Source organism: Convolutriloba macropyga, chromosome 5 (genome assembly GCF_964194025.1).
Source record: "Convolutriloba macropyga chromosome 5, txConMacr16.3, whole genome shotgun sequence".
Taxonomy (NCBI): Eukaryota; Metazoa; Xenacoelomorpha; order Acoela; family Convolutidae; genus Convolutriloba; species Convolutriloba macropyga.
Genome location: NC_134472.1, coordinates 45665519 through 45692943, shown reverse-complemented (window position 1 = coordinate 45692943; position 27425 = coordinate 45665519). Strand labels below are relative to the sequence as shown.

The window sequence follows — 27425 nt, the reverse complement described above, 5'->3', positions numbered from 1 at the left end:
AATTTAAGATTAGTGTTATATAACGTCAAGTTTTGCAATTTCGTCAAATGCTTCTCTAAAGTCGTTTCATATTTCAAAAATATGATTTAACACCATGGGTCAAGGAAGTGTTGAATGATGCTCATTGTATTTTCATATTATTTTCTATTCATATGGATTGTATTAAACCAAAAATTTATGCTCTGGGTGAACACTTGAATAATTGGTACATCAGAAAAGTAAGTTCGGAAACGCAAAAATTAGTCTGTTTTTTTATGTAAAATGAATTCTTATTTCTCGAATTTTGCGTATAGGTGGTTCAAAGTGATAAGAGAAACGTTTGTCAGGGTAACTTTTGCTATGATGTACAGAAGTTTAAGATTAATGTTATATAAAGTCAAGTTTTGCAATTTCGTCAAATGTTTCTCTAAAATCGTTTCATACTTCAATAATATGATGTAACGCCATGGGTCAAGGAATTTTGAATGTTGCCGATACTATTTTCGTAGTATCTCCTATTTATATGGATTGTATTAAACTAAAAATTTTTGCTTTGCGATCAATACTTGAAAAATTGGTACATTAGAAAAATTTAAGTTCGGAAACGCAAAAAATTAGTCTGTTTTCTTGTAAAATGCCTTCTTAATTCTCGAATATTGGGTCTAAGTGCTTCAAAGTGATAAGAGAAACGTGTGTCAAGCTAACTTTGGCTATGATGTACAGAAATTTAAGATTAATGTTATATAAAGTCAAGTTTTGCAATTTCATCAATTGTTTCTCTAAAATCGTTTCGTATTTCAAAACTATGATGTAACCCCACGGGTCAAGGAGTTGTTGAATGTTGCTAATACTGTTTTTTAGTATCTCCTATTCATATGGATTGTAATAATTTAAATACTTTTGCTCTTGGATCAATAATTGAAAAATTGGTACATTAGAAAAATTTAAGTTCGGAAACGCAAAAAATTAGTCTGTTTTCTTGTAAAATGCCTTCTTAATTCTCGAATATTGGGTCTAAGTGCTTCAAAGTGATAAGAGAAACGTGTGTCAAGCTAACTTTGGCTATGATGTACAGAAATTTAAGATTAGTGTTATATAAAGTCAAGTTTTGCAATTTCGTCAAATGTTTCTCTAAAGTCGTTTCACACTTCAAAAATATGATGTAACGCCATGGGTCAAGGAGTTTTTGAATGTTGCCGATACTATTTTCGTAGTATCTCCTGTTCATATCAATTTTATTATAGTAAAATTTTGTGCTCTGCGCTCAATACTTGAAAAAGTGGTACATTAGAAAAGTAAAGTTCAGAAACGCAAAGAATTCCTCTGTTTTTTATGTAAAATGCCTTCTTAATTCTCAACCATTGGGTCTAGGCGCTTCAAAGTGATAAGAGAAACGTGTGTCAGGCTACCTTTGGCTATGATGTAAAGAAACTTATGATTAGTGTTATATAAAGTCAAGTTTTGCAATTTCGTCAAATGTTTCTCTAAAGTCGATTCATATTTCAAAAAAATGATGTAACCCCATGGATCAAGGAGTTGTTGAATGTTGCTCATGATTTTTTCGTAGTATTTTATATTCATATGGATTGTTTTAAACCAAAAGTTTTTTCCCTTGGTGAATACTTGAAAAATTGTTACATTAGAAAAACAAATTTGGGAAACGCAAAAATTCGTCTGTGTTTTCTATGTAAAATGACTCCTATTTCTCGAATTTTGGGTCTAGGTGGTTCAAAATGATAAGAAAAACGTGTGTCAGGTTAACTTCGGCTATGATGTACAGAAATTTAAGATTAGTGTTATATAGAGTCAGGTTTTGCAATTTCGTCAAATGTTTCTCTAAAGTCGTTTTATACTTCAAAAATCTGATATAACCCCTTGGGTTAATGAGTTTTTGAATGTTGCCGATACTATTTTCGAAGTATCTCCTGTGCACATCAATTGTATTAAACCAAAATTATGTGCTCTGAGCTCAATACTTGAAAAAGTGGTACATTAGAAAAGTAAAGTTCAGAAACACAAAATTTCGTCTGTTTTTTTTTAATGTAAAATGCCTTCTTAATTCTCGGCCATTGGGTCTAGGCGCTTCAAAGTGATAAGAGAAACATGTGTCAGGCTAAATTTGGCTACGATGTAGAGACGCGTCAGATAAGCGTTATATAAATTCAAGTTTTGCAATTTCGTCAAATGTTTCTCTAAAATCGTTTCGTATTTCAAAAATATAATGTAACCAATGGGCCAAGGAGTTTTTGAATGTTGCCGATACTATTTTGTAGTATCCCCTCTTCAGATCAATTATATTAAGCTAAAATTATGTGCTCTGGGCTCAATACTAGAAAAATTGGTACATTAGAAAAATAAAGTTCGGAAACGCAAAAGTTCGTCTTTTTTTATGTAAAAAGACTTCTTATTTCTCGAATTTTGGATCTAGGCGGTTCAAAATGATAAGAAAAACGTGTGTCAGAATAACTTTGGCTATGATGTACAGATATTTAAGATTAGTGTTATATAGAGTCAAGTTTTGCAATTTCGTCAATTGTTTCTCTAAAGTCGTTTCATACTTCAAAAATCTGATATAACCCCATGGGTTAAGGAGTTTTTGAATGATAGCGATACTATTTTCGTAGTATCTCCTGTTCATATCACTTTTATTAAACTAAAATTATGTGCTCTGTGCTCAATGCTTGAAAAAGTGGTACATTAGAAAATTAAAGTTCAGAAAAACAAAAATTCGTCTGTTCTTTTACGTAAAATGCCTTCTTAATTCTCGGCCATTGGTTCTAGGCGCTTCATTTAAAGTGATAAGGGAAGCGTTTGTCAGGCTAGCTTTGCTATGATATAAAGAAATATAATGTTAGTGTTATATAAAGTCAAGTTTTGCAATTTCGTCAAAAGTTTCTCTAAAGTTGTTTCATATTTCAGAAATATGATGTAACCCCATGGGTCAAGGAAGTGTTGAATGTTGCTCATACTATTTTCGTAGTATCTCCTATTCTTATGGATTGTATTAAAGTAAAAATTTTTGCTTTGGGATCAATACTTGAAAAATTGGTACAATAGAAAGTTAAAGTTCGGAAACGCAAAAACTTAGTCTGTTTTTCATGTAAAATGCCTTCTTATTTCTCGACTGTTGGGTCTAGAAGGTTCAAAGTGATAAGCGAAACGCGTGTCAGGCTAACTTTGGCTAGGATGTAAAGAAATTTAAGATTAGTGTTATATAAAGTCAAGTTTTGCAATTTCGTCAAATGTTTCTCTAAATCCGTTTCATACTTCAAAAATGTGATGTAAACCCATGGGTCAAGGAGTTGTTGAATGTTGCTCATTTTATTTTCATATTATTTTCTATTTATATGGATTGTAATAAACCAAAAATTTTTGCTCTGGGTGAATACTTGAATAATTGGTACATTAGAAAAGTAAGTTCGGAAACGCAAAAAATTAGTCTGTTTTTTATGTAAAATGACTTCTTATTTCTCGAATTTTGGATCTAGGCGGTTCAAAATGATAAGAAAAACGTGTGTCAGAATAACTTTGGCTATGATGTACAGATATTTAAGATTAGTGTTATATAGAGTCAAGTTTTGCAATTTCGTCAATTGTTTCTCTAAAGTCGTTTCATACTTCAAAAATCGGATATAACCCCATGGGTTAAGGAGTTTTTGAATGATAGCGATACTATTTTCGTAGTATCTCCTGTTCATATCAATTTTATTAAACTAAAATTAGGTGCTCTGGGCTCAATACTAGAAAAATTGGTACATTAGAAAAATAAAGTTCGGAAACGCAAAAGTTCGTCTTTTTTTATGTAAAATGACTTCTTATTTCTCGAATTTTGGATCTAGGCGGTTCAAAATGATAAGAAAAACGTGTGTCAGAATAACTTTGGCTATGATGTACAGATATTTAAGATTAGTGTTATATAGAGTCAAGTTTTGCAATTTCGTCAATTGTTTCTCTAAAGTCGTTTCATACTTCAAAAATCTGATATAACCCCATGGGTTAAGGAGTTTTTGAATGATAGCGATACTATTTTCGTAGTATCTCCTGTTCATATCAATTTTATTAAACTAAAATTATGTGCTCTGGTCTCAATGCTTGAAAAAGTGGTACATTAGAAAATTAAAGTTCAGAAAAACAAAAATTCGTCTGTTCTTTTACGTAAAATGCCTTCTTAATTCTCGGCCATTGGTTCTAGGCGCTTCATTTAAAGTGATAAGAAAAACGTTTGTCAGGCTAGCTTTGCTATGATATAAAGAAATATAATGTTAGTGTTATATAAAGTCAAGTTTTGCAATTTCGTCAAAAGTTTCTCTAAAGTTGTTTCATATTTCAAAAATATGATGTAACCCCATGGGTCAAGGAAGTGTTGAATGTTGCTCATACTATTTTCGTAGTATCTCCTATTCTTATGGATTGTATTAAAGTAAAAATTTTTGCTTTGGGATCAATACTTGAAAAATTGGTACAATAGAAAGTTAAAGTTCGGAAACGCCAAACTTTAGTCTGTTTTTCATATAAAATGCCTTCTTATTTCTCGACTGTTGGGTCTAGAAGGTTCAAAGTGATAAGCGAAACGCGTGTCAGGCTAACTTTGGCTAGGATGTAAAGAAATTTAAGATTAGTGTTATATAAAGTCAAGTTTTGCAATTTCGTCAAATGTTTCTCTAAATCCGTTTCATACTTCAAAAATGTGATGTAACCCCATGGGTCAAGGAGTTGTTGAATGTTGCTCATTTTATTTTCATATTATTTTCTATTTATATGGATTGTAATAAATCAAAAATTTTTGCTCTGGGTGAATACTTGAATAATTGGTACATTAGAAAAGTAAGTTCGGAAACGCAAAAAATCAGTCTGTTTTTTATGTAAAATGACTTCTTATTTCTCGAATTTTGCGTATAGGTGGTTCAAAGTGATAAGAGAAACGTGTGTCAAGATAACTTTTGCTATGATGTACAGAAGTTTAAGATCAATGTTATATAAAGTCAAGTTTTGCAATTTCGTCAAATGTTTCTCTAAAATCGTTTCATACTTCAATAATATGATGTAACCCCATGGTTCAAGGAGTTTTTTAATGTTGCCGATACTATTTTCGTAGTATCTCTTGTTCATATCAGTTCGGAAACTCAAAAAATTCGTCTGTTTTTTATGTAAAATGCCTTCTTTTTTCTGGACCATTGGGTTTGGCGGTTCCAAGTGATAAGAGAAACGCGTGTCTGGCTAACTGTGGCCCTGATGTAAAGAAATTTAAGATTAGTGTTATATAAAGTCAAATTTTGCGATTTCGTCAAATGTTTCTCTAAATTCTTTTCGTATTCCAAAAATTTAATGTAACCCCATGGGTCAAGGAGTTGTTGAATGTTGCTAATACTATTTTCGTAATGTTTCATATTCACATGGATTGAAATAAAATTAAAAATTTTTGCTCTGGGGCCAATACTTGAAAAATTGCTACATTAGAAAGGTAAAGTTCGGAAACGCAAAAAATTTGTCTGTTTTTTATGTAAAATGCCTTCTTATCTCTCGACTATTGGGTCTACGCGGTTTAATGTGATAAGGGAAACGTGTGTCAGGCTAATTTTCGCTATGATGTAAAGAAATTTAAGATTAGTTGTATATGAAGTCAAGTTTTGCATTTTCGTCAAAAGTTTCTCTAAAGTCGTTTCGTATTTAAAAAATATGATGTAACCTCTTGCGTCAAGTAGTTGTTGAATGTTGCTCATAAAAAATTCGCAGTATCTCCTATTCATATGGATTGTAAAAATATAAAGAGTTTTGCTCTTGGGTCAACAATTGAAAAATTGGTACATTAGAAAACTAATGTTCGGAAACGCAAAAAAAATCAAATGTTTTTTATGTAAAATGGCTTCTTAGTTCTCGATTTTTGAGTTTGGCGGTTCAAAGTGATAAGAGAAACGCGTGTCTGGCTAACTTTGGCCTTGATGTAAAGAAATTTAAGATTAGCTTTATAAAAAGTCAAGCTTTGCACTTTCATCAATTGTTTCTCTAAAATCGTTTCGTATTTCAAAATTATGATGTAACCCCATGGGTCAAGGAGTTGTTGAATGTTGCTAATACTGTTTTTGTAGTATCTCCTATTCATATGGATTGTAAAAATTTAAATACTTTTGCTCCTGGATCAATAATTGAAAAATTGGTACATTAGAAAAATAATGTTCGCAAACGCAAAAAATTTGACTGTTTTTCATGTAAAATGTCTTTTTATTTCTCGACTATTGAGTCTAGGTGGTTCAAAGTGATAAGAGAAACACGTGTCTGGCTGACTTTGGCAACGATGTACATGAATTTATGATTAGTGTTATATAAGGTCAAGTTTTGCAATTTCTTCAAATGTTTCTCTAAAGTCATTTCGCATTTCAAAAAGATGATGTAATCCCATGGGTCAGGGATTTGTTGAATGTTGCTAATACTGTTTTCGTAGTATCTCCTATTCATATGGATTGCAATAATTTAAAAACTTTTGCTCTTAGGTCAATCCTTGAAAAATTGGTACATTAGAAATGTAAAGTTCGGAAACGCAAAAAATTAGTCTGTTTTTTATGTAAAATGACTTCTTATTTCTCGAATTTTGCGTATAGGTGGTTCAAAGTGATAAGAGAAACGTGTGTCAGGATAACTTTTGCTATGATGTACAGAAGTTTAAGATTAATGTTATATAAAGTCAAGTTTTGCAATTTCGTCAAATGTTTCTCTAAATCGTTTCATAATTCAATAATATGATGTAACCCCATGGTTCAAGGAGTTCTTGAATGTTGCCGATACTATTTTTGTAGTATCTCTTGTTCATATCAGTTCGGAAACTCAAAAAATTCGTCTGTTTTTTATGTAAAATGCCTTCTTATTTCTGGACTTTTGGTTTTGGCGGTTCAAAGTGATAAGAGAAACGCGTGTCTGGCTAACTTTGGTCTTGATGTAAAGAAATTTAAGATTAGTTTTAAAAAAGTCAAGCCTTGCAATTTCGTCAAATGTTTCTCTAAAATCGTTTCGTATTTCAAAAATTTGATGTAAACCCATGTTTCAAGGAGTTCTTGAATGCTGCCAATACTGTTTTCGCAGTATCTGCTATTCATATGGATTGTAATAATTTTAAAATGTTTGCTCTTGTGTCAATACTCGAAAAATTGGAACACTAGAAAATTAAAGTTCGGAAACGCCAAAATTTCGTCTGTTTTTTTTAATAAATGCCTTCTTATCTTTCGACTATTGGGTCTAGGCGGTTCAAAGTGATACGAGAAACGTGTGTCAGGCCAACTTTGGCTATGAGATAAAGAAATTTAAGATTGGTGTTATATAAAGTCAAGTTTGGCAATTTCGTCAAAAGTTTCTCTAAAGTCCTTTCGTATTTAAAATATATGATGTAACCCCATGGGTCAAAGAGTTGTTGAAATTTTCTCATACTAATTTTGTAGTGTATCCTATTCATACGGATTGTAATAAATTAAAAACTTTCGCTCTTGGGTCAATACTTGAAAAAATGTTACATTAGAAATGTAATGTTCGGAAACGCAAAAAATTCGACTGTTTTTTATGTAAAATGTCTTTTTAGTTCTCGACTATTGAGTCTAGGTGGTTCAAAAAGATAAGAGAAACATGTGTCTGGCTTACTTTAGCAATGATGTACATAAATTTATGATTAGTGTTATATAAGGTCAAGTTTTGCAATTTCTTCAAATGTTTCTCTAAAGTCATTTCGTAATTCAAAAATATGATGTAACCCCATGTTTCAAGGAGTTTTTGAATGATGCTAATACTGTTTTCGCAGTATCTCCTATTCATATCGGTTGTAATAAATTAAAAATGTTTGCGCATGGGTCAAAACTTGAAAAATTGGTACACTAGAAAATTAAAGTTCGGCAACGCAAAAATTTCGTCTGTTTTTTATATAAAATGCCTTCTTATCTTTCGACTGTTGAGTCTAGGCGGTTCAAAGTGATACGAGATACAAGTGTTTAAGATTGGTGTTATATAGAGTCAAGTTTGGCAATTTGGTCAAAAGTTTCTCTAAAGTCCTTTCGCATTTAGAATATATGATGTAACCCCGTGGGTCAAGGAGTTGTTGAAAGTTGCTAATACTGTTTTTGTAGTATATCCTATTCATATGGATATGGATTGTAATAAATTAAAAAATTTTGCTCTTGGGTCAATACTTGAAAAAATGTTACATTAGAAAAAAAAATTTCGGAAATGCAAAAAAATTCGTCTGTTTTCGTTTATGTAAAATGCCTTCTTATTTCTGGACTATTGGGTTTGGCGGTCAAATTGATAAGAGAATCGCGTGTGTAGCTAGTTTTGGACTTGAGGTAAAGAAATTTAAGATTAGTGTTTTATAAAGTCAAGCTTTGCAATTTCTTCAAATGTTTCTATAAAGTCGTTTTGTATTTCAAAAATATGATGTAACCCCATGGGTTAAGGAGTTGTTAAATGTTGCTAATACTGTTTTCGTAGTATCTCCTATTCATGTTGATTGTAAAAAACAAAATAAAATTTGCTCTAGGTGAATACTTGAAAAGTTGGTACATTAGAAAAATAAATTTCGGGAAAGCAAAAAATTAGTCTGTCTTCATGTAAAATGCCTTCCTAATTCTCAATTATTGTGTCTAGGTGCTCCAAAGTGATAAGAGAAACGTCTGTCTGTCAGGCTAAATTTGGCTATAATGTAGAGAAGTGTGAGATAAGTGTTATATAAAATTAAGTTTTGCAATTTCGTCAAATGTTTCTAAAATCGTTTCGTATTTCAAAAATATCATGTAACCCAATGGGTCAAAGAGTTGTCGAGTGTTGCTCATACTGTTTTTGTAGTATCTCCTATTGATATGGATTGTATTAAAATGAAAATTTTTGCTCAGGTGTCAATAATTGTAAACTTGGTACATTAGAAAGTAAAGTTCGGAAACGCAAAAAAATTGACTGTTTTTTATGTAAATTGCCTGCTTATTTTTCAACTATTGGGCCTAGGTGGTTCAAAGTGATAACAGAAACACGCTTCACGCTAACTTTGGTCATTGTGTAAAGAATTTTAAGATTAAATTTAAATAAACTCAAGTTTTGCAATTTAGTCAAATGTTTCTCTAAATTCGTTTTGTATTTCAGAAATACGATGTAACCCCATGGGTCAAGAAGTTGTTAAATGTTGCTCATACTATTCTCAGAGTATCTCTCAATCAAATTGATTGAATTAAAGCAAAAATTAATTTTTGCTTATCGTTCAATGCTTAAAAAAATGGTACACTAGAAATATAAATTTTGGAAACGCAAAAATTAGCCTTTTTTAATTTAAAATGCCTTCTTTTTTTTGACTATTGGGTCTAGGTGGTTCAAAGTGATACGAGAAACGTGTGTCAGGCTATAATTTGCTATGATGTAAAGAAATTTAAGATTAGTGTTATATAAAGTCAAGTTTGGCAATTTCGTCAAATGTTTCTCTGAAGTCGATTCATATTTCAAAAATATGATGTAACTCCATGGGTCAAGGAGTTGTTGAATGTGGCTCATAAGTTTTTCGCAGTATCTCCTATTCATTTGGATTGTATTAATTGAAAACATTTTGCTTTGGGTTCAATACTTGAAAAATTTTACATTATATGTTGTACGTCCCAGTGCCACAAAAACTAATTTTTTTCCCGAAAAATCCCTCGCTCAAATAAGGCTTTGTTTGTCAATGTGGGACTGATCGAATCTATTTTCACTGGCCAAATCTATTTTCAGCGGTCGAATCTATTTTGTGAAATATATGATGTACGTCCCAGTGCCACAAAAACTGAGCTTTCTCCGAAAAATCCCTCGCTCAAAAAAGGCTTTGTTTGTCAATGTGGGACTGATCGAATCTATTTTCACTGGCCAAATCTATTTTCAGCGGTCGAATCTATTTTGTGAAATATATGATGTACGTCCCAGTGCCACAAAAACTGAGCTTTCTCCGAAAAATCCCTCGCTCAAAAAAGGCTTTGTTTGGCAATGTGGGTCTGGTGTAGATTCAATGAACCAGCTAGGAACTTTTTGATAAGTAATAATAAAGAAGTGATAAGTACTAGTAGTAGTAATAAAGCTTGAATAATCACTTTTATGCTCAAAAACACGCATTAAATTAGGCTTAATTAGAGTGCGAAATCGGGTTGCGTTGCGTGCGAAAAAGCGATACATAAATGGAGCAGATGCGTAATACAAAATCCGCGAAAATAGAGTACATGGCTTGTACTTTTATTTCGCGGCTAAAATTAGGACACTTTTGCGAACAGGGGTTGCGCATTTCCCTTCAACTTTGCCTGTTTCTGCTAAAGTAGCCATTTTCGGCAATATTGTTGCATTTTCAATGTATTAACATAGGAAAAACGAACACGAGATACAAAAATCGGGCATATTTGCCCGTGACGATTTGGGTATACCTCTGCGGTGTAATGACATACTGTGAGCGCACGAGGAGGGTCCGTTCCGTACCAATTTCCATAGTCTGAAATAATAATTGAGCGAAATACACAGTCTGGATAGTATGTCAAGGAGATAGCTTTACAACGGTCAGCTGTGGGTCAGCTACAAAGTTCTCTGTGATTTCATACCTGGATACAAGCTTTTGTCAGTGATCAGCAAGTTTCTCGTCTGATATGTCAATATGATCTTCACTGATCTGAACTTGTCCTTCTTTGAATCAAAGAAGTCTTCAATGTCCGAATCTCTGGATCCAACCACGAAAAACTTCACTTTCTAAATAATAATAATAACAAGATTGAACTGTATTTTCTTTTCAAAATAAGTATAATTTCCTATAATTTTTCCTATAAGGGATTTGTTTTAGTGATGAATATATGCTATTGTCTGAATTGATTTGTGGGCAACTTATGGTTTTGTAGACCCTTAAAGTTATCATTAAAATATTGTAAATTTTGTTCATTTTTGTTTGTTACGTTGCTTTGATACTGAGTCCCAAAACCAGCAGGTTTTGACGAAACTGTAAAGAGTACTAATAGAACTTAAATTTTAGGTTTCAGTTAATAGTTTATTCAACCGATAACTTTGAAGGTATTCGTTTTATTGAAATTTCGAGATATTCTTTATAGAAACTATTTGTGCAGTTTGGCACAGCTTAGCCAGACAATGGTCTCATTGATTTCAGTAGTAGAATAAAAGGAACTTTTTATCAACGCCTTAGGTTCATTGAAAATAGTTTTGTGATTGGACACCAGATGACAGGACACAATGTGAAAACAAAGTGAGTTTTCAGTTCTGGTGGCTTTTGTCTTTTGATTGTCTAGCACTTTAATCTGATTTTTAAAGTCTTCATTAATAATCAAGGGCAGATTTGATTTTAAATCTTCTTTTCAGTTGAGAGACTATCATAGATAAAAATTTTACCAATTAAGTTCTTACAAACTGACAATAGTTTTGAATTTTCTTGATTTGTATAGATATATCAACTAATTTTTTTATCAAGTAATCTGATTGCGTAACAGAACAATTGGTTTTTTTGAAAGTTTCAAAAAAATTGCTTAATATTTTCATCTGACAGTGCATAGTTTTATAATTTTATCCAAAAAATAATAGTTGGGAAGCTCTTTCCCCTCAAAATTGTTTTGTGGTCTTGTAAATATCATTAACACGAGTTGTTAATTTCTTTGTACTCAAAACGTTTTACCAGTTCGCAGTGGTTTCGGCTTATGTAAATTTCTGTTAGGTTGATTAATTTTTCTTAATTTAGCTTGAGAAAAAGTAGAGAAATAATTAAGTTGTTACTTGAGAGATTTTACATTTTGAACTTCAGTTTGAAATTAGGATACATGTAGATTTCTGCGTCTCCCTTTTTGTTTTTTGTAAAATCAGTTGTTAGCCTGATAAATTGTTTTTTTTTGGTAAAATGAGAAGTTTTCTTAGAATTGATTTAAGGACCTTCGTACATTTTGTTCTAGTGATCAATATCAGTGTCATTAACCATTTTTCGTAAACATTAATGTCTTTTATTAAAAAACTATCAGAGTTTAGAACACACAGGAAGTACTGAGTCTAGCAAATGCGATGTCTATGTGGTAATTGTACAACAGGTTGTTGTCAGAATTGGCCTATGGCTGTTAGAATATCGATCAAACTATAGTCTTTAACTTAGTGAGAATTAGAAAGAAAATTTGACTTACCAGATTAGAAAGACAAGCAATATGACTTCGATCAAAGAAATTATATAAATGAATCGTCAAGAAATGGTGCTTAGAATCAATATTCGGTTCAAATTGGTGAATCTAGATAACTAATATTAGAGTTAGATTAATTGATGTAAAATCTTCCCAGCATGTATTAAATGATGATGATATCTCCGGAAAAGTGAATGAATTCTTAGAAAAGTGCAAATGCATTCCATTTATGGTTCCCTTTGCGACTGATTTGCAGAAGCAAACCACATTAGGTAACCTTTGCGACCCCCACTATAAATCACGGTGCTAAGGTTCGTTTTGTATCTTGACTTTTTCACACTGATAATGGGTATATATACAGCTGATTTTTGAATCCTTTTTCTTCCCCAAATTCAAATCACCATATTGATCTAATAATCAGATCTCTCCTGTAAATCTCTAAATTCTACTGTAAAATATCATTTTGTTATTCTCTCAATTTTGAGAAATTAATTCTTTTACTTAGTTAAAAACGCTTTTTGTTCCGCTTGCGAAAGTCCATAACCCAACAGGTTATGGGCCCAGCAATTTTCTAAGTCATAAAATTAATTTCCAAAACAAAACTAATTTGTTGTTGACAGTCATAATCCTTTTCTGCTTAGTACCTTTTCTTTTCACAACTGTTTTGCCTGCTCAAACTCCAATGGATCAACAGACAGTGAAGCTGCTGACCTACACAAGAAAGGCACAGGGTTTTCCAATCTGGAGCAAAAGATTTGTGGCGATGATGCAGACGAAGGGACTCTACAAATCACTACTGGGGACAGAGGAGCAACCCAATGAGCCTGCGCCACTGGCCAATGGGGCAACCAATGATGAGAAGAAGAACCACAAGTTGCTGAAGGATGCATATGAGAAAGAAGTTGCAGACATCAAGGAGAAACGGAACAATGTGTGGTGGCATCTGGCACTGACTCTAGATGCAACAACTCTCATGCTGATGAGACATGACTGTATGGGAGATGATGGCATTGGAAATGGAGCAAAGGCTTGAAAGCTTTTGCAAGAGAGATTTCAGAGTGTGGAGACGCCGGCAGTGGTGACTTTAGTGGCACAGCTTGCTCGACTGCAGCTCGAGGATTCTGAGGATTTGGACAGTTTCTTCATCAGAGGACAGGAGTTGCTCACAAGGCTACAAGAAGCAGGGGAAGCAGTCTCAGAGACCCTTTTCAACGCCTTGGTCCTCAATGGTCTGCCAATGAAGTATGAATGTTTTGTTATACAGGAAAGCTTCAACCCGGCAACGAACTTCACAGAGTTGAGGAAAAGGCTGCAGAACTTTCATGAGAGCACGGTGCAGTAACACAAGTGACAAAGTGGTTCAGTGGCACTGGCAGTGAAGCGTGACTTCAAGAAGGGACCCAAGAAAGGAAACTGCTTTGTGTGTGGGATCCCTGGACACTTTGCCAAGGACTGGAGGAAGAAGGAGACAGCACAATGCAGCAAGTGTGGTGAGAAGGGTCACCTAGACAGGGCATGCAAGAGACAAAGAGATGGAGGCAAACATGAGTCAGTGGCAATGGGTCCAACATTGGCTACACCAGACGAGGAATGCTGGGCAGCTCTTACCCAGTGGAAGACAGCAGGCATGCTAGTGGACAGTGGTTGTACAGATCACATAGTGACGAACAACGATGCGTTCCTGGACTTTGTGCCCATTCAATCAATGGTCAGAAATCCCAACGGAGAGGCTTCCAGAGTGGTGGGCAGAGGCTGTGTAGGCTGTGTGAGGATCAGCATACCCTCCAACAAAGGGGAATTCCAATGCGAACTCAAAAATGTTCTGTGTGTGCCGGACTATTCTTCAAACCTCCTATCAGTCTCAAGATGCACAGAGTGGGGACATAGCTTCACTTTCGAGAGAGGAAACAGCTGCATGAAACTCCAGAAGGGAACTCGGGTAAAACTAACACAAGAAAATAATTTGTTTTACTTACCCTGCAGCGTTCTAGAATTCAAGATGAGTTCCAACAGCGTGAATTGACAGTGCAAGGAAGTGGCACAGACGATTGGGTCATTTGAATCAAGCGGATGTGGTCAGGAATGCACCAGAGACACTGGGGAACTCGATGATGTATGCAATGTGTGTGCATTGGCCAAGATCACAAAGAGTCCAGTACCAAGAGTAGCAGAGACCAAGCAGAAGAGAAGCTGGAGAGGGTGTTCACAGACGTGATGGGACCTTTCAGAGTAGAGTCACTGTCAGGGTTCCGGTTCTGCATAGTGTCTGCAGACCAGTACACCAAGTTTGTGTTTGAGGAATTGCTTAAGGCAAAGAGTGAAGCATTGGCCAGCCTGAAGAAGTTTGTTCTCAGTGAGGGGACGCCCAAGAAACTGAGGCAAGACAATGCGAAGGAGTTTCTCTCAGAGCAGTTCAAGACGTACTGCTTAGATGCAGGCATTCTACAGGAGAAGACCATACCAGAGACGCCACAACAGAATGGGTTAGCTGAAAGGTGCAACAGGACACTGCTAGAGATGGCAAGATGTTTGCTCATTGACTCAGGACTTCCCAAGATGATGTGGGGAGCAGCAATTCTTCACGCAGCAAGGATCAGAAACTTGGTTGTGAGACGAGGAGAAGAAAAATGCCCAGCAGAGCTGATGAGAGGTAAAAAACCTAAGCTTCCAATTAGTAAATTATCTATTTTTGGTTGCACAGTCTTCATGAGGAAGAGGGACAGAGAAGCCAGCAAACTTGAACCCAAGGCACTGGAAGGAAAGTTTGTGGGTTACACTGAAGGAGAAAACGGATACCTGGTGTACATACCCAACACACCCAAGGTGATGGCAGTTCGAGATGTGATCATCAAGGAGTCTGAAGTGGGCTCAATCCCTGACAACAAAGAAACGGCTGACCTACTAGATGATGGGTCGGAACTGGGAATCTGGCACCCAGATGATGGTCATCAAGACGATGACAACAGAGAACGACAGGACACATCTACTGCAATAAAGGAGGAGTGGCATGACGCAGGGAGCGTGAATACTCAAGAAACAACACTGAGACAAGAGGCCTCGGATGTTGGAGAAACAGCACTAGATGAAGGATCTACTGCAATAAGAGGGAGTCACAGAGACTCAGAGTCACTGGAAGACAGTGACACAGAAGACTTCTCACAGTTAGAGAAAGATGGCTTCAATGAAGATGCACTGGAACACGCGGATAGAGCAGAGCCCAGACGAGGGACACGAGCAAGGAACGTTCCGCAATTTTTTGGAGAAGTCAGGACCCATCTTGCTGTGACTGAGGGCGACTATGTGGAACCCAAAACAGTCTACGAAGCCAAGCAAGGTGACGGTTGGGACCAGTGGCACCGGGCAATGAAGGACGATGTCAAGGCACTCCAAGACAACGAGAATTGGAACCTAGTGAGACCACCCACAGACAGGGACGTTATACCGGGAAAATGGGTCTACAAAGTGAAATTGGGACCCAGTGGTCAAGTTGACAAATACAAAGCGCACTATGTGGCAAAAGGCTTCAAACAAGTGGAAGGTCTGGACTACTTTGAGACTTTTGCGCCTACCTGCAAGCCAGAGACATTCAGGATTCTACTTCAGCTATCAGCGAAGCAGGGCCATGTGATGCACCAATTTGATGTCAAGACTGCTTTCCTGCACTCACCAATCGAGGAAGAAGTGTATCTGGAACAGCCACAGGAGTTTGTAAAACGCTGATCAGATGGGGAGAAAGTAGTATGTCGACTAAATAAATCAATTTATGGTTTGAAACAGGCTGCTAACAACTGGTACAAAGAGCTGGCAAACTTCCTACTGAGACAGGGTTCACCAGAAGCAGGAACGATCACTGCTTGTTCGCAAGATCAGAGGCAGAGGATCACACCTTCATCTTGGTCTGGGTTGACGAAATCATAGTAGCATCAAGAAGTATGACAGTGGTCTCTGATGTCAAGAAGGCACTAGAAGCAATCTTTCACATGGAAGACAGAGGGAGACTACACTGGTTTCTGGGTCTAAGAATCAGACGAGAAGAGGGCAAAGTCACAGTCGACCAAGAACGCTACATAGAAACAATGCTTGAGTGGTTTCAAATGGATCAATGCAAACCCTCAAGAACTCCAGCTGATTTGAATTTGAAACTTCAGACAGCAAAGAACGGAGACAAAGAAGTGGACCAGAGGATCTACAGAAGCTTGGCTGGATCACTTCTTTATCTGGCCAAACAGACGAGGCCAGACATCATGTTCACAGTCAAGTCAGGACCCATCTTGCTGTGACTGAGGGCGACTATGTGGAACCCAAAACAGTCCACGAAGCCAAGCAAGGTGACGGTTGGGACCAGTGGCACCGGGCAATGAAGGACGAGGTCAAGGCACTCCAAGACAACGAGACTTGGAACCTAGTGAGACCACCCACAGACAGGGACGTTATACCGGGCAAATGGGTCTACAAAGTGAAATTGGGACCCAGTGGTCAAGTGGACAAATACAAAGCGCGCTATGTGGCGAAAGGCTTCAAACAAGTGGAAGGACTGGACTACTTTGAGACTTTTGCGCCTACCTGCAAGCCAGAGACATTCAGGATTCTACTTCAGCTATCAGCGAAGCAGGGCCATGTGATGCACCAATTTGATGTTAAGACTGCTTTCCTGCACTCACCAATCGAGGAAGAAGTGTATCTGGAACAGCCACAGGAGTTTGTAAAACGCTGATCAGATGGGGAGAACGTAGTATGTCGACTAAATAAATCAATTTATGGTTTAAAACAGGCTGCTAACAACTGGTACAAAGAGCTGGCAAACTTCCTGCTGAGACAGGGTTCACCAGAAGCAGGAACGATCACTGCTTGTTCGCAAGATCAGAGGCAGAGGATCACACCTTCATCTTGGTCTGGGTTGACGACATCATAGTAGCATCAAGAAGTATGACAGTGGTCTCTGATGTCAAGAACGCACTAGAAGCAATCTTTCACATGGAAGACAGAGGGAGAATACACTGGTTTCTGGGTCTAAGAATCAGACGAGAAGAAGGCAAAGTCACAGTCGACCAAGAACGCTACATAGAAACAATGCTTGAGTGGTTTCAAATGGATCAATGCAAACCCTCAAGAACTCCAGCTGATTTGAATTTGAAACTTCAGACAGCAAAGAACGGAGACAAAGAAGTGGACCAGAGGATCTACAGAAGCTTGGTTGGATCACTTCTGTATCTGGCCAAACAGACGAGGCCAGACATCATGTTCACAGTCAACATTCTGTCCAGACACATGAATGCACCTACCAATCAACACTGGATGTGCGGAAAACGACTTCTGCGATATCTTCAAGTTTCAAAAGATTTAAAACTTACTTACACGAAAGAGGCTAGTTATGATTTAGTGGGGGAAAGTGATGCATGGTCTGGAGACGTGAACGACAGAAAATCAACAACGGGCTATTACTTCAAGCTCAACGGACGTGGCGCAGCACTCAGCTGGGGTGTCAAGAAGCAGGCCACAGTTGCTCTTTCTTCATCAGAAGCAGAATATCAGTGCATGGCAGCAGCAGTTCAGGAAGCACTCTACCTGAAACAACTTCTAGAGGATTTTGGCATCCAACAGAAACGTCCAATAGCAATTGGAGAAGACAACCAAAGTTGTATCAGACTCTGCCAAAACCAGTCATGCACAAAAGGAGCAAGCACATCAAAACAAAGTTTCACTTCATCCGGGACAAAACGGAGGATGGGACTATTTCAAATCATTACGTCCCTACAGACAAAATGGCAGCGGATATCTTCACAAAGTCCTTACCCGTTTCGAAAGTGGAAACATTCAGAGCAGTTTTGGTGGGAACAGACTCTACGCAATGAACTCAAGTCTGAGTGGGGGTGTTAGAATATCGATCAAACTATAGTCTTAAACTTAGTGGGAATTAGAAAGAAAGTTTGACTTACCAGATTAGAAAGACAAGCAATATGACTTCGATCAAAGAAATTATATAAATGAATCGTCAAGAAGTGTTGCTTAGAATCAATATTTGGTTCAATTTGGTGAATCTAGATAACTATTATTAGAGTTAGATTAATTGATGTAAAATTTTCCCAGCATGTATTAAATGATGATGTTATCTACGGAAGTGTGAATGAATTCTTAGAAAAGTGCAAATGCATTCCATTTATGGTTCCCTTTGCGACTGATTTGCAGAAGCAAGCCATATTGGGTATTCTTTTCAACCCCCACTATAAATCACGGTGCTAAGATTAGTTTTGTATCTTGACTTTTTCACACTGATAATGGGTATATATACAGCTGATTTTTGAGTCCTTTTTCTTCCCCAAATTCAAATCACCATCTTGATCTAATAATCAGATCTCTCCTGTAAATCTCTAAATTCTACTGTAAAATATCATTTTGTTATTCTCTCAATTTTGAGAAATTAATTCTTTTACTTAGTTAAAAACGCTTTTTTTTCCGCTTGCGAAAGTCCATAACCCAACAATGGCCAACTAACTTTAGTCTACTTTGACTGTGGGTGTTTTCAATAACAATTTGCTCTTTCTTTGCTCTTAGATTTTACTGTAACAATGTCACCACGCTGCCATTTCTTGCTGATATCCTAACGAGGTTCAATAAACATTTCGTTTTTCTGTTAAATTTGTTTCCTTATAAATGCATTTTTTTAACATTTTTTGATGGCTTACAAATCTATGGTTTTTTAAATGAAAAATACTAATTGACACTTCTGAACGTCTCCATTGACAACGAATGGCTTTTATTTTTTGCTGCAAACTTAAAACAGATTTTGGAAAAACTTTTACCCTTCAATGTTAATTTGTCACAAGTCATGATTCATTATCACTGGCAAGCTGGCACAGCTGGCTTGTGCTCAAACACTTGTGCTCGCTTTTAGTTGCTTTATTTTTTTGGAATTTACCTCGAAGTTGCCTGTGATTTTCAAACCTTAGCATCAAAATTAGCAATTGAATTGGAGGTTTTTTTCTGGATTTGTTTTTGTTTTTTTTCCTTCACATTTGTGATTTTTTGCGAATAGATAACTAAGTTAGTAAAAATTCAATCATGTAATCAATTCAAAGGTCAAATAAGACCTACCTCGGTTGTGACTTTCCTCGTGATTATGTAGCTTGGGTATTTTATTTTTGAGAGCGATCTGATTTTGTAACCTCAATTTAGATTTAGCAATTCAGATGTGTCTAAAATCTAATCCAAATTAAATAAAGGCCACTCGTTATTTCAAAGACATTACATTTGGAGATTTAGTTTGAAGACGGGATAGTTGTTGATTTTTGGATTTCAACTTTGGTTTTCTTATTGATAAATTTGTTGTTTTCCAGCTTGAGAATTTGCATCAAAGTTGATATCATGTCTGCTGTGCCTTTGTACGAGTTTTGATTCTTGTTAAGTAAAGAATTTTGATCTCACTGGTGTTGACGTTTTGTTTGTAGAGATGTTTGTACTTTCATAAGAATCTATCAAATTTTGAATAACAAAATATGAAATAATTTTTTTCAATGCAGTCTACTTCTGCTTCAGTTGGTAGACAACGGAGACAGAATTGTACATCAGCTGGGTGGGAACATAATGTGCCATCTTTGTTTGTATCTCTCCCCAAAAGATATCGTCCCTCAACAACTTACCTTACAAAAAAGCCAGCAGGCTAGCGTTAAGTTCTGAAACCCCAAATTAATTAGGAGGGTTGGTCCTATAACGATAATTTATTCGCCTACTAACTCCATATATGTTTTTAACGTGCTCAAATGCGTTGCGCAGGTAGCTCATCTGATAAGGGTTAGGACCAATTTTGAGTTCCTCCACCAACCGTGTGTAGTCCCCTAGCCGCATGTGAACAAACACTGGAGTGCATACATTTCGATCGCCTCTCCATGGTGTGGAGCAGTTGTGTGTTTTGAGGAGCTTTATGTACAACCTTTTGGCAGTTTGAAGGACATCTTGTCTGAATTTGAGCCGCGATCGAAACTCATTCAAGAAATCTAAACATTTAAGTAATTATTATGGGCAAAATGGGCCACTGAAAAGAAAAAAGAAATCATACAGCAGGTTGTTGCAAACTTTTCTTACAAAAATGCGAGCTGAAACAAAGCAGAAATTGAGGGTATATCTTTTTAAAGCAGCAAATAATTTTCGGCTGCAAACATATGCGATCAATGGTAAGCTTTACAAAAATCTTACCAAATTTTACAGTAAATCAAATTGTCAAAAATTGATCAATTACGTACGAAATAGCTTTGTTGAATAAAACAATAAGAATCAGTAATTGTCAGTTTCCTGCGTAAGCCTAGAACTTACTTCTGAGATCTTTGTTATTCAATACTTTTGATATCTTGAGATGCCAAAATATCTCACGTGAGCCGCGATATGTATATGCATAAATATGTTAGCATGTAAACGTGTATCGCGGACAACAGCTCGGAGTGCGAGTATATATATATATATACTCTGGTTAAAAAAGCTGTTTTGTAGGAATGCATATATTCTCCAACTGTCATTTGTACAACTTTTTGCCTCATTATTTAAAAACCTTCATTGATTTCTCAAGACTAATTTTGAAATATTTGTTTGAGGTCTGCTGAGATTTATCCTACAAATAAACGACAAAGAAATTGATTACCATTCTGTATCCATGGAAGATAAAGAGGGTAGTTTGGCAGTCGAACCCTTTTCCCAGTTAAGCTCTTTCCTCTCGACTTTTTATTAAGCACAGCAGTTGTTCCATTCCTCCATAGCTCTCTCGTAAACAGTCGAATCGTTTGATTTCTGTTGATTGTCAAATTGCAGCCTATAATTCAACTTTCTGGTAAACAAAAGCAGTTTAGTTTTTGATTTCATCAGAAAAGAATAAGGTCGCAGTTTTCACTATTGTAGAAAACTTCTAAAGTGTTCCTTTTACAAAGTGTCGACTTCATTGATCCTGGATATTTTGTCCAACAAACTCTCATAAGATGTTAGTGATTATAAAAGTATCTTGGGTTAAGATCTGACATGATCTCACACCGAAAATTTTTCCACGATAAATTTCTGATTTATCAGTTGTTGCTAGATAAAAAATTTCTGATCAGATTTTACACAGACTGTGAAGAGTGAAATCAGATAAAAAATAAGTGAAAACTCACGTCGTACTGATGAATTTTTTGAAAATCTGACATGATGGCAAAATAATTAAACTGTGAAAGTTCGATAGGAACCATTTACTAATTTGTTGTGGTTTGTTGCAAAGTTGTGGTCTTTTGCAAAAACGCAATGAAGACATTGACTTTTGGTGCTGTTAGTTAATTCATATAATTGTTGAATTGACATTAATATTCACTGTGATTGGGCCAGTTTAAAAAATCATCTTGAGTCGCCAGAGGCCTTGATCCAATTAATACGGTAATATACATAATCAATTGATTGAATCTGAATTAAATGATAATGTTAAGACATAGTAGAAAATTATCTAGAACAGTCCTGCTGTTATATCTCTTATTTTTGAAGGTAAATCTATTCCTTTTCTCTTTCTTTTTTTGGGTGCGTTTTTCGGTAAAAGCAGAGTGTTCAAGCATCTTTTAATTCAATCCCCTTTTTCAACTGTCTCTTATTCTCAACTATTTTTCACTGCTCTTATTTTTCACAACCGCTATTTTTCATTGCACGGATTGGCTCTGCTCTGGTATAATACTTTCATATATGCAATATATGACACTACCACGTACAAAGTTGGTATCATCAGTATCAGATGTTTTTTTATAATTCTTTTATATTTAATAAGATTAAAAGTTCCGTTCTGTTTTGGTATCAACACTGAATTGAAAATTTCAAGTGTTTTTAATATACGTTGTTAGATTACTCTTTGGATCATTTTTCAACCACTCCAAACTTATAAATTTTCAAGCTATTTTCTTTAAACTTTAGCATTTTTGTTCAGTTTACAAACTTAAAAATTTTCAATCTTGAATAGCACAAACTATTACCAAATTTCAAAGCGGGTTGCAATTGTTCTATGAGGAGTTATGTGAAATTGAGAGGCTGTAGTTGTATGTAGTCAATTCAAATACAGCTAAATCTGCTTTGAAAGACAGGAAAATCTGCTTTGAAACACACAATTAGCAATAAACTAGCAGAATGGGAAATCAAGTGATTTGATTTCTCTGTTTCTCTTCGAGAAATTGTTTTTGCGTAGCAGTTATTGTAGTTTCTATTGGTCTTTTGGTCTTCTTTATTTTTATTCTGATTTTTTCTTCCGTTTTCGGAAGGTTTGAGTCTTTGAATTTACTTCCGCAGTTGTTTGAACGAAGTTGCGTTTCCAGTTCGGCCGAGTCAGGTGCAGACGCTTGCGCAGCTGAATACTCTGAGCCATCGATTGGAAAAACACAAGTTTTCCGCATAAGAGGATGCTCTGGGTTCGCTCGTAGAAATTCATAGTCACTTTCGCTGACAGGACAAGATCTAATCTCGCGTCTATTTTCTTTAACTCTAAAGGGATGCATTCTGTGTACTTTTGCTCGAAGTTTAACCCAATAAGATATTGCAGTATGCAAGAGAACGTTCAGTATAAAACTGATTATCCCAATTTTCACTGACATTTGCCAGTTTATTTGCTCGCGAACTGCTGCTCGTAAATTGGCTTAAGTTGTTGCAGTTTTGTTATGATAGGTTGGGCAATTTGCTCCACTTCAATATCACTTTTTGGCCTGTCGGAATTTTTCATCACCTCCAAGCGAAAGTTTGAGACGAGTTCCTCCTTAGCCGGTTTTGAATTATTGTAATTCACTAAGTTGCGCAGGGGTGGTAACGCTCTGAATAAGTGATCAATAGCTGTGGGCAGCTTCATTTCAATTCGCAATGCAGGCATCTCCGCACAAGTCTTTGCGTCGCTTCTCATCAAGACATTTGGTCCCTCAACTTGTTCTCCACATTTCAATGATATAATGCATGCCTTGCAACCTTGAATAATAATACTGTTGAGAGGGTTTGAGTCGCTGTGGTTCGACTTAATGAGTTGGTAGTTGGAGGACGCTGCTAGTATTAGCCAGTGGCTATACCCAATATTGATTGCTTTCTCTTGAACTGGTAGAGGCTGAAAATCAACATCGCAATATTGGAAAGCTGTGTTCGAGTCATGATATACAAATAATGTTGCAAGACAACTGCTTCTTGTTTTCAGCATGGGAAACGCTTGATCGCAGATAGCATAAACACTTGATCCGATGCATTGATTTAGATCCTCATCATTAAGTAGAGCTATTTTGGATTTGTCTTCTGAGATCCCAACAAAGTTTGATTCCATCCGCCACAGCATGGCCAGATTGTTGTCGGACTCTGACTGTGGCATAGGCAGTAAAATGCTTCGTAAACGTCTAGAACGTGCTCCCGTGATGCTAGTGGTATTGCCATTTTGAAAACTCGTCCGAGATCATCGGTTGTGACTTCACGCAGCAGCTTTGACTCATAGTACGTGAGAATTTTGTTTATTGGTATTGCCAAGCTCAACATTTGGTCGTCACTTCCCAATGATCGTTGAACAGAGACAAACACTTTCTCTAGGTGTCCACGTGGGACAAGTGAGATAGGAAGAAACTCATTAGTCATTGTCATGAACGCCGTCAACAAAATTGAGCGGAAAGTATAAGCTGCTGTCCTGAAGTTCTTTATTTCTGTTTGTAGCGTCAATAACTAGGCAAAAATTTCACTGAACTGTAGGTTTTCCTTCCCCCGCAGTTGTAGACGTCGATTGCAACTTGTTAGACCATTCATCTCCTTTTTGATGCTATCGAACTCTGCCTCAATTTTTTGAGAGTTGAGTTTTTGAAGTTCTGTTAGGCGTTTTGTCACTGCATTCAATGAATTCAGTTGTTTTTCGACCAAGAAAAAGTTTTTGTTAGATGATGTCGTCAGTTGTTGGAACCCGTCCTGAATTTCTCTGATTCTCTGAATGCCTTTTCGGATGTTTCCCTTGTCACTCCTGGAAAGATCTGTACAACTACCAAAAATTCCTTTGATAGCAAATCCGATCTTGCTGCCTAGTCCGACTCCAGCGCCAAGAACTGTAGCGGCTCCACCCTCTAAAAGGAGGGGAGCAATGCGTTTTCGCCTTGATAATTCCGATAGACTTGGTGCATAGTTGTGTAGGGCGAGAGTCTTTTCCATGTCCTTTTAGATTGAATTCAGGTCAGTAAGTGCGTTTCCAAGTTCTTCGATCATTTTAGTCACTAACCAAGTGAAATTAAGGTGATCTGTAGCGTCCAGTTCTTCTAGGTCTTGAAACGCTAGATCGTGACAAAGTCCCGCTCGTGTTTTCCAAGATTCGTGGAATTTGTCTACTAATGCAGTTAAGTTATCGGGTAGCTGTATTTCGATAACAGGATAGGGAACTATATACTGAACATTTATGAATTTGTCCGCGAGTATTACTTTCTGGTGAAAATTAACAACAATTCCTTCCTTTGTAACTGTGTTAGCGCTTGGTGTTGCAGGAGAGATGACAAGGAAAAGGAAGAAGTAATCTATAGAAACAAAATTAAACATGCCGGTTCATTATATTGAGCCAAAAACATAACACTTCTGATGGCGCCTTCAGTTGAGTTAAGAGAGTAAGAAGAGAAATTTGTTGCCGGCAATTAGGATTACATTTTTTAAGAGGAGAAATTAATTTCCAAAACGGATTATGAAATGTTGGTGTAACCTGCTTCTTTTTTCGCAAAACTAATATTGTTTTTTGGAAGTATCAGGAGCACATCTCATCTAGGTTTATCAAATTTATTGTTCTAGTTTTCCCCTGTCCCCTTGCGTGGGAGGTCTCAATTTTGGTTTTCATCATTAGTTCTCCGCGGGTAATACACATTCAATTGAATAACAAGTCCCATAACTCAGGGATGTCTCAGCTGAAATTTGGATTCTTTTCATCAAAATCAGATGGTAAATTCAAATTCATATTTGTTTTAAATTAGAATCGGAGGGTAATTTTGAAAATCAAATTTGCTTTAATCAAGATCAGATGGTAATTATATGGTTTGTTACTGGGTCTCAGATTGTTCTGAGAAGTCTACTCGATTTAATTTAGATGGCCATAATTTGTGGTTCTCCGTTTTTTTTGAATAAAAATTGATTCAATATTGTTTTCAACCTGGAACATTTTGATGACGTTTGTAAACTGCGTCACAGGAAAACTGATGTGACGTTGGTAAATTGCGTCATCAAAAGATTTTTTGACGTTGATAAATTATGTCATACTGAAACAATCAACAAAATAATGCAATGGATGAAGTAATCTGCAATTTCCACTATATGTAACTCTTCTAATGATAACATAATTACTTAATGAACTCTCGAAACTTCGTTTTTGTGGAGAAATGGAAGAAATAACGTTACAAAGTAACTTTGAATGGATGCATAAATCGTATATGTCACTAGAAAGTGGTAACTTTCCTTTTCATGCATCGTGGAAAGAACAGAAACTAAATGTAGTAAATTTTGGGGGGAAAACCGCGTCTCAAATATCTCCTCCTTCTCAGCCCAGTTTAGCCATCAATTTGAATACATTCAATCCAAGTTCGGAATTTTTACAAAATTTTGACAAACATGCATCTACTGAAAATAATTTCTTTAATTTCGAAAATTATGTCAAATACAATGAGAATGAATTTGCGCATGGTCTTGTGAGAAATTCAATGTGGTCGGGCAAATTAAATTATTCATCCAGCTGCTCAGTATTCAAAGGACTGAACAAAATTCATGTGACTGTTGTAATGACGAATCAAGAATGGTTTACATTGCCTCACGTGGAGTATGGGGGTGCCTATTCAATTGCTTATTTATTCAGTGGGAAAAAATTGTGGCTAATCGCAAAAACTAAAAGGAGTGGCCAACAGATGAAAACGTTAATAAAGAACATGAAGGACCTGAAGTTTTATTTAAAAAATGGGCGCTCCGGTGTCTGTAAAAACTGGGCTGGGCAGGCACTGTGTTTAGCCTGGGGACGTTATTATTCAGCCAGAATTAGCAGTGCACACAGTTCGAGATCCAATTCGACGAAAAAACACAACATAGTAATACAATGATTTTAATGATAAGGAAAATGACTATGTTTTATTCTGTTTAGGTGTTGTAACAATTCTGGGAGGTTGGGAAGCGGGTCGGGTCGGAAGTGCACGAAAACGCATATATCAGCGCTATTTAATGTTTTCGGGGAAAAGGATAGAAATAGCTGGAAGCAAAATGGGTAAGCTGGGCCCAAAAGAGTACTTGAAGCAGCTGTAAAAAAGAGGATGAAATAGTGTACAGGAGCAGGCAGCAAATAATGAGTTATAGGGAAAATGAAACCACTGGACACTTCAGAACACTAATTGAAATGGGTGCTGACTTTAGTAACATTGATATGGAGGCAAATAAAGGAAAAATCAGCAAAAAGAAGAAAAAGTGTTTGAATTTTGATGCCGGCCCTTCTTCATCATAAGGTTAGTCAATTATTATTTTTTCTTGCTTTTTGCTGTTTTTGGAAATAAAAAATTTTCCTTTCAATACATTTCAGCTTGAGTAATTGCAACTCCCTTTGTTACCACAATCGCAAAAAATTAAAATAGCGTGTCTTCAATATTACAAATTCTCTTATTACAAACTATTTTAACTGCTAATTATAAAATTATATATGGATAATGGAGCAAACATCACAAAAACAGGTAAGAATTTTCGTAATTTCATGGTCAGGCAAGAACTCTATACCTCTTGTTTTTGTTTCTTTTTGTTTTTCGTATTTTTTTCTTTGTTTTTTTTTCAATAAATAACAAGACTAATCGAAAAAAAGAGATCCACGAAAGTACTGAGGGTAACTAAGAGGACCTTGGAAATGTGAGATTTCCTATGTAAATGAAATTCTGATAAAAGCGGATCACTCTGAGTGTAAGTAATTTGTATAGTCTATGGTAAAAATAAAAGAACTTTAGTGAATTATTTCGTACAAAATTTTTACGGACCTATTTCGGAGAACCGGTCCAAACAAAGGTTGAAAGGGCGTTACATGGAGATAGGCGATGTAAAATAAGTTTTCATTTGTAAAAGTTAAAATATAACTGACCACTTGAATAAAGAAGAAGTGAGAAAATGCGGAGGTTTGGTATAGGTAATGAGTAAAACTTCAATCTTCTGAAATTTAATCGCAATTCTGGCTCCAAGAAGCTCTAGCAAAATCTTTTCGGGAACCATTGATAGTAATTTTTGTTTTATTTAATTAAAAATCATAAAAGCGGAGCACTTAGAAACTGCAGGATATGAACAATTTTGTAATTCAAATCTAAGCTTTTTGCCAATGTTTATATTTTTGAG

General features: G+C 36.0%; 1 protein-coding gene across 1 annotated transcript in view; it reads right to left on the bottom strand.

Moving 5' to 3' along the window:
- Positions 1-27425, bottom strand: part of LOC142340034 (uncharacterized) — a 62825-nt gene that overhangs the window by 26461 nt on the left and 8939 nt on the right. Inside the window, exons 2-4 of the mRNA XM_075390432.1 lie at positions 20740-20907; positions 19842-20101; positions 10551-10695 (exon numbers count right to left, since the gene is read on the bottom strand). Coding sequence (XP_075246547.1) covers positions 10551-10695; positions 19842-20101; positions 20740-20907 — 573 coding nt within the window. The remainder of the gene's footprint in view (positions 1-10550; positions 10696-19841; positions 20102-20739; positions 20908-27425) is intronic.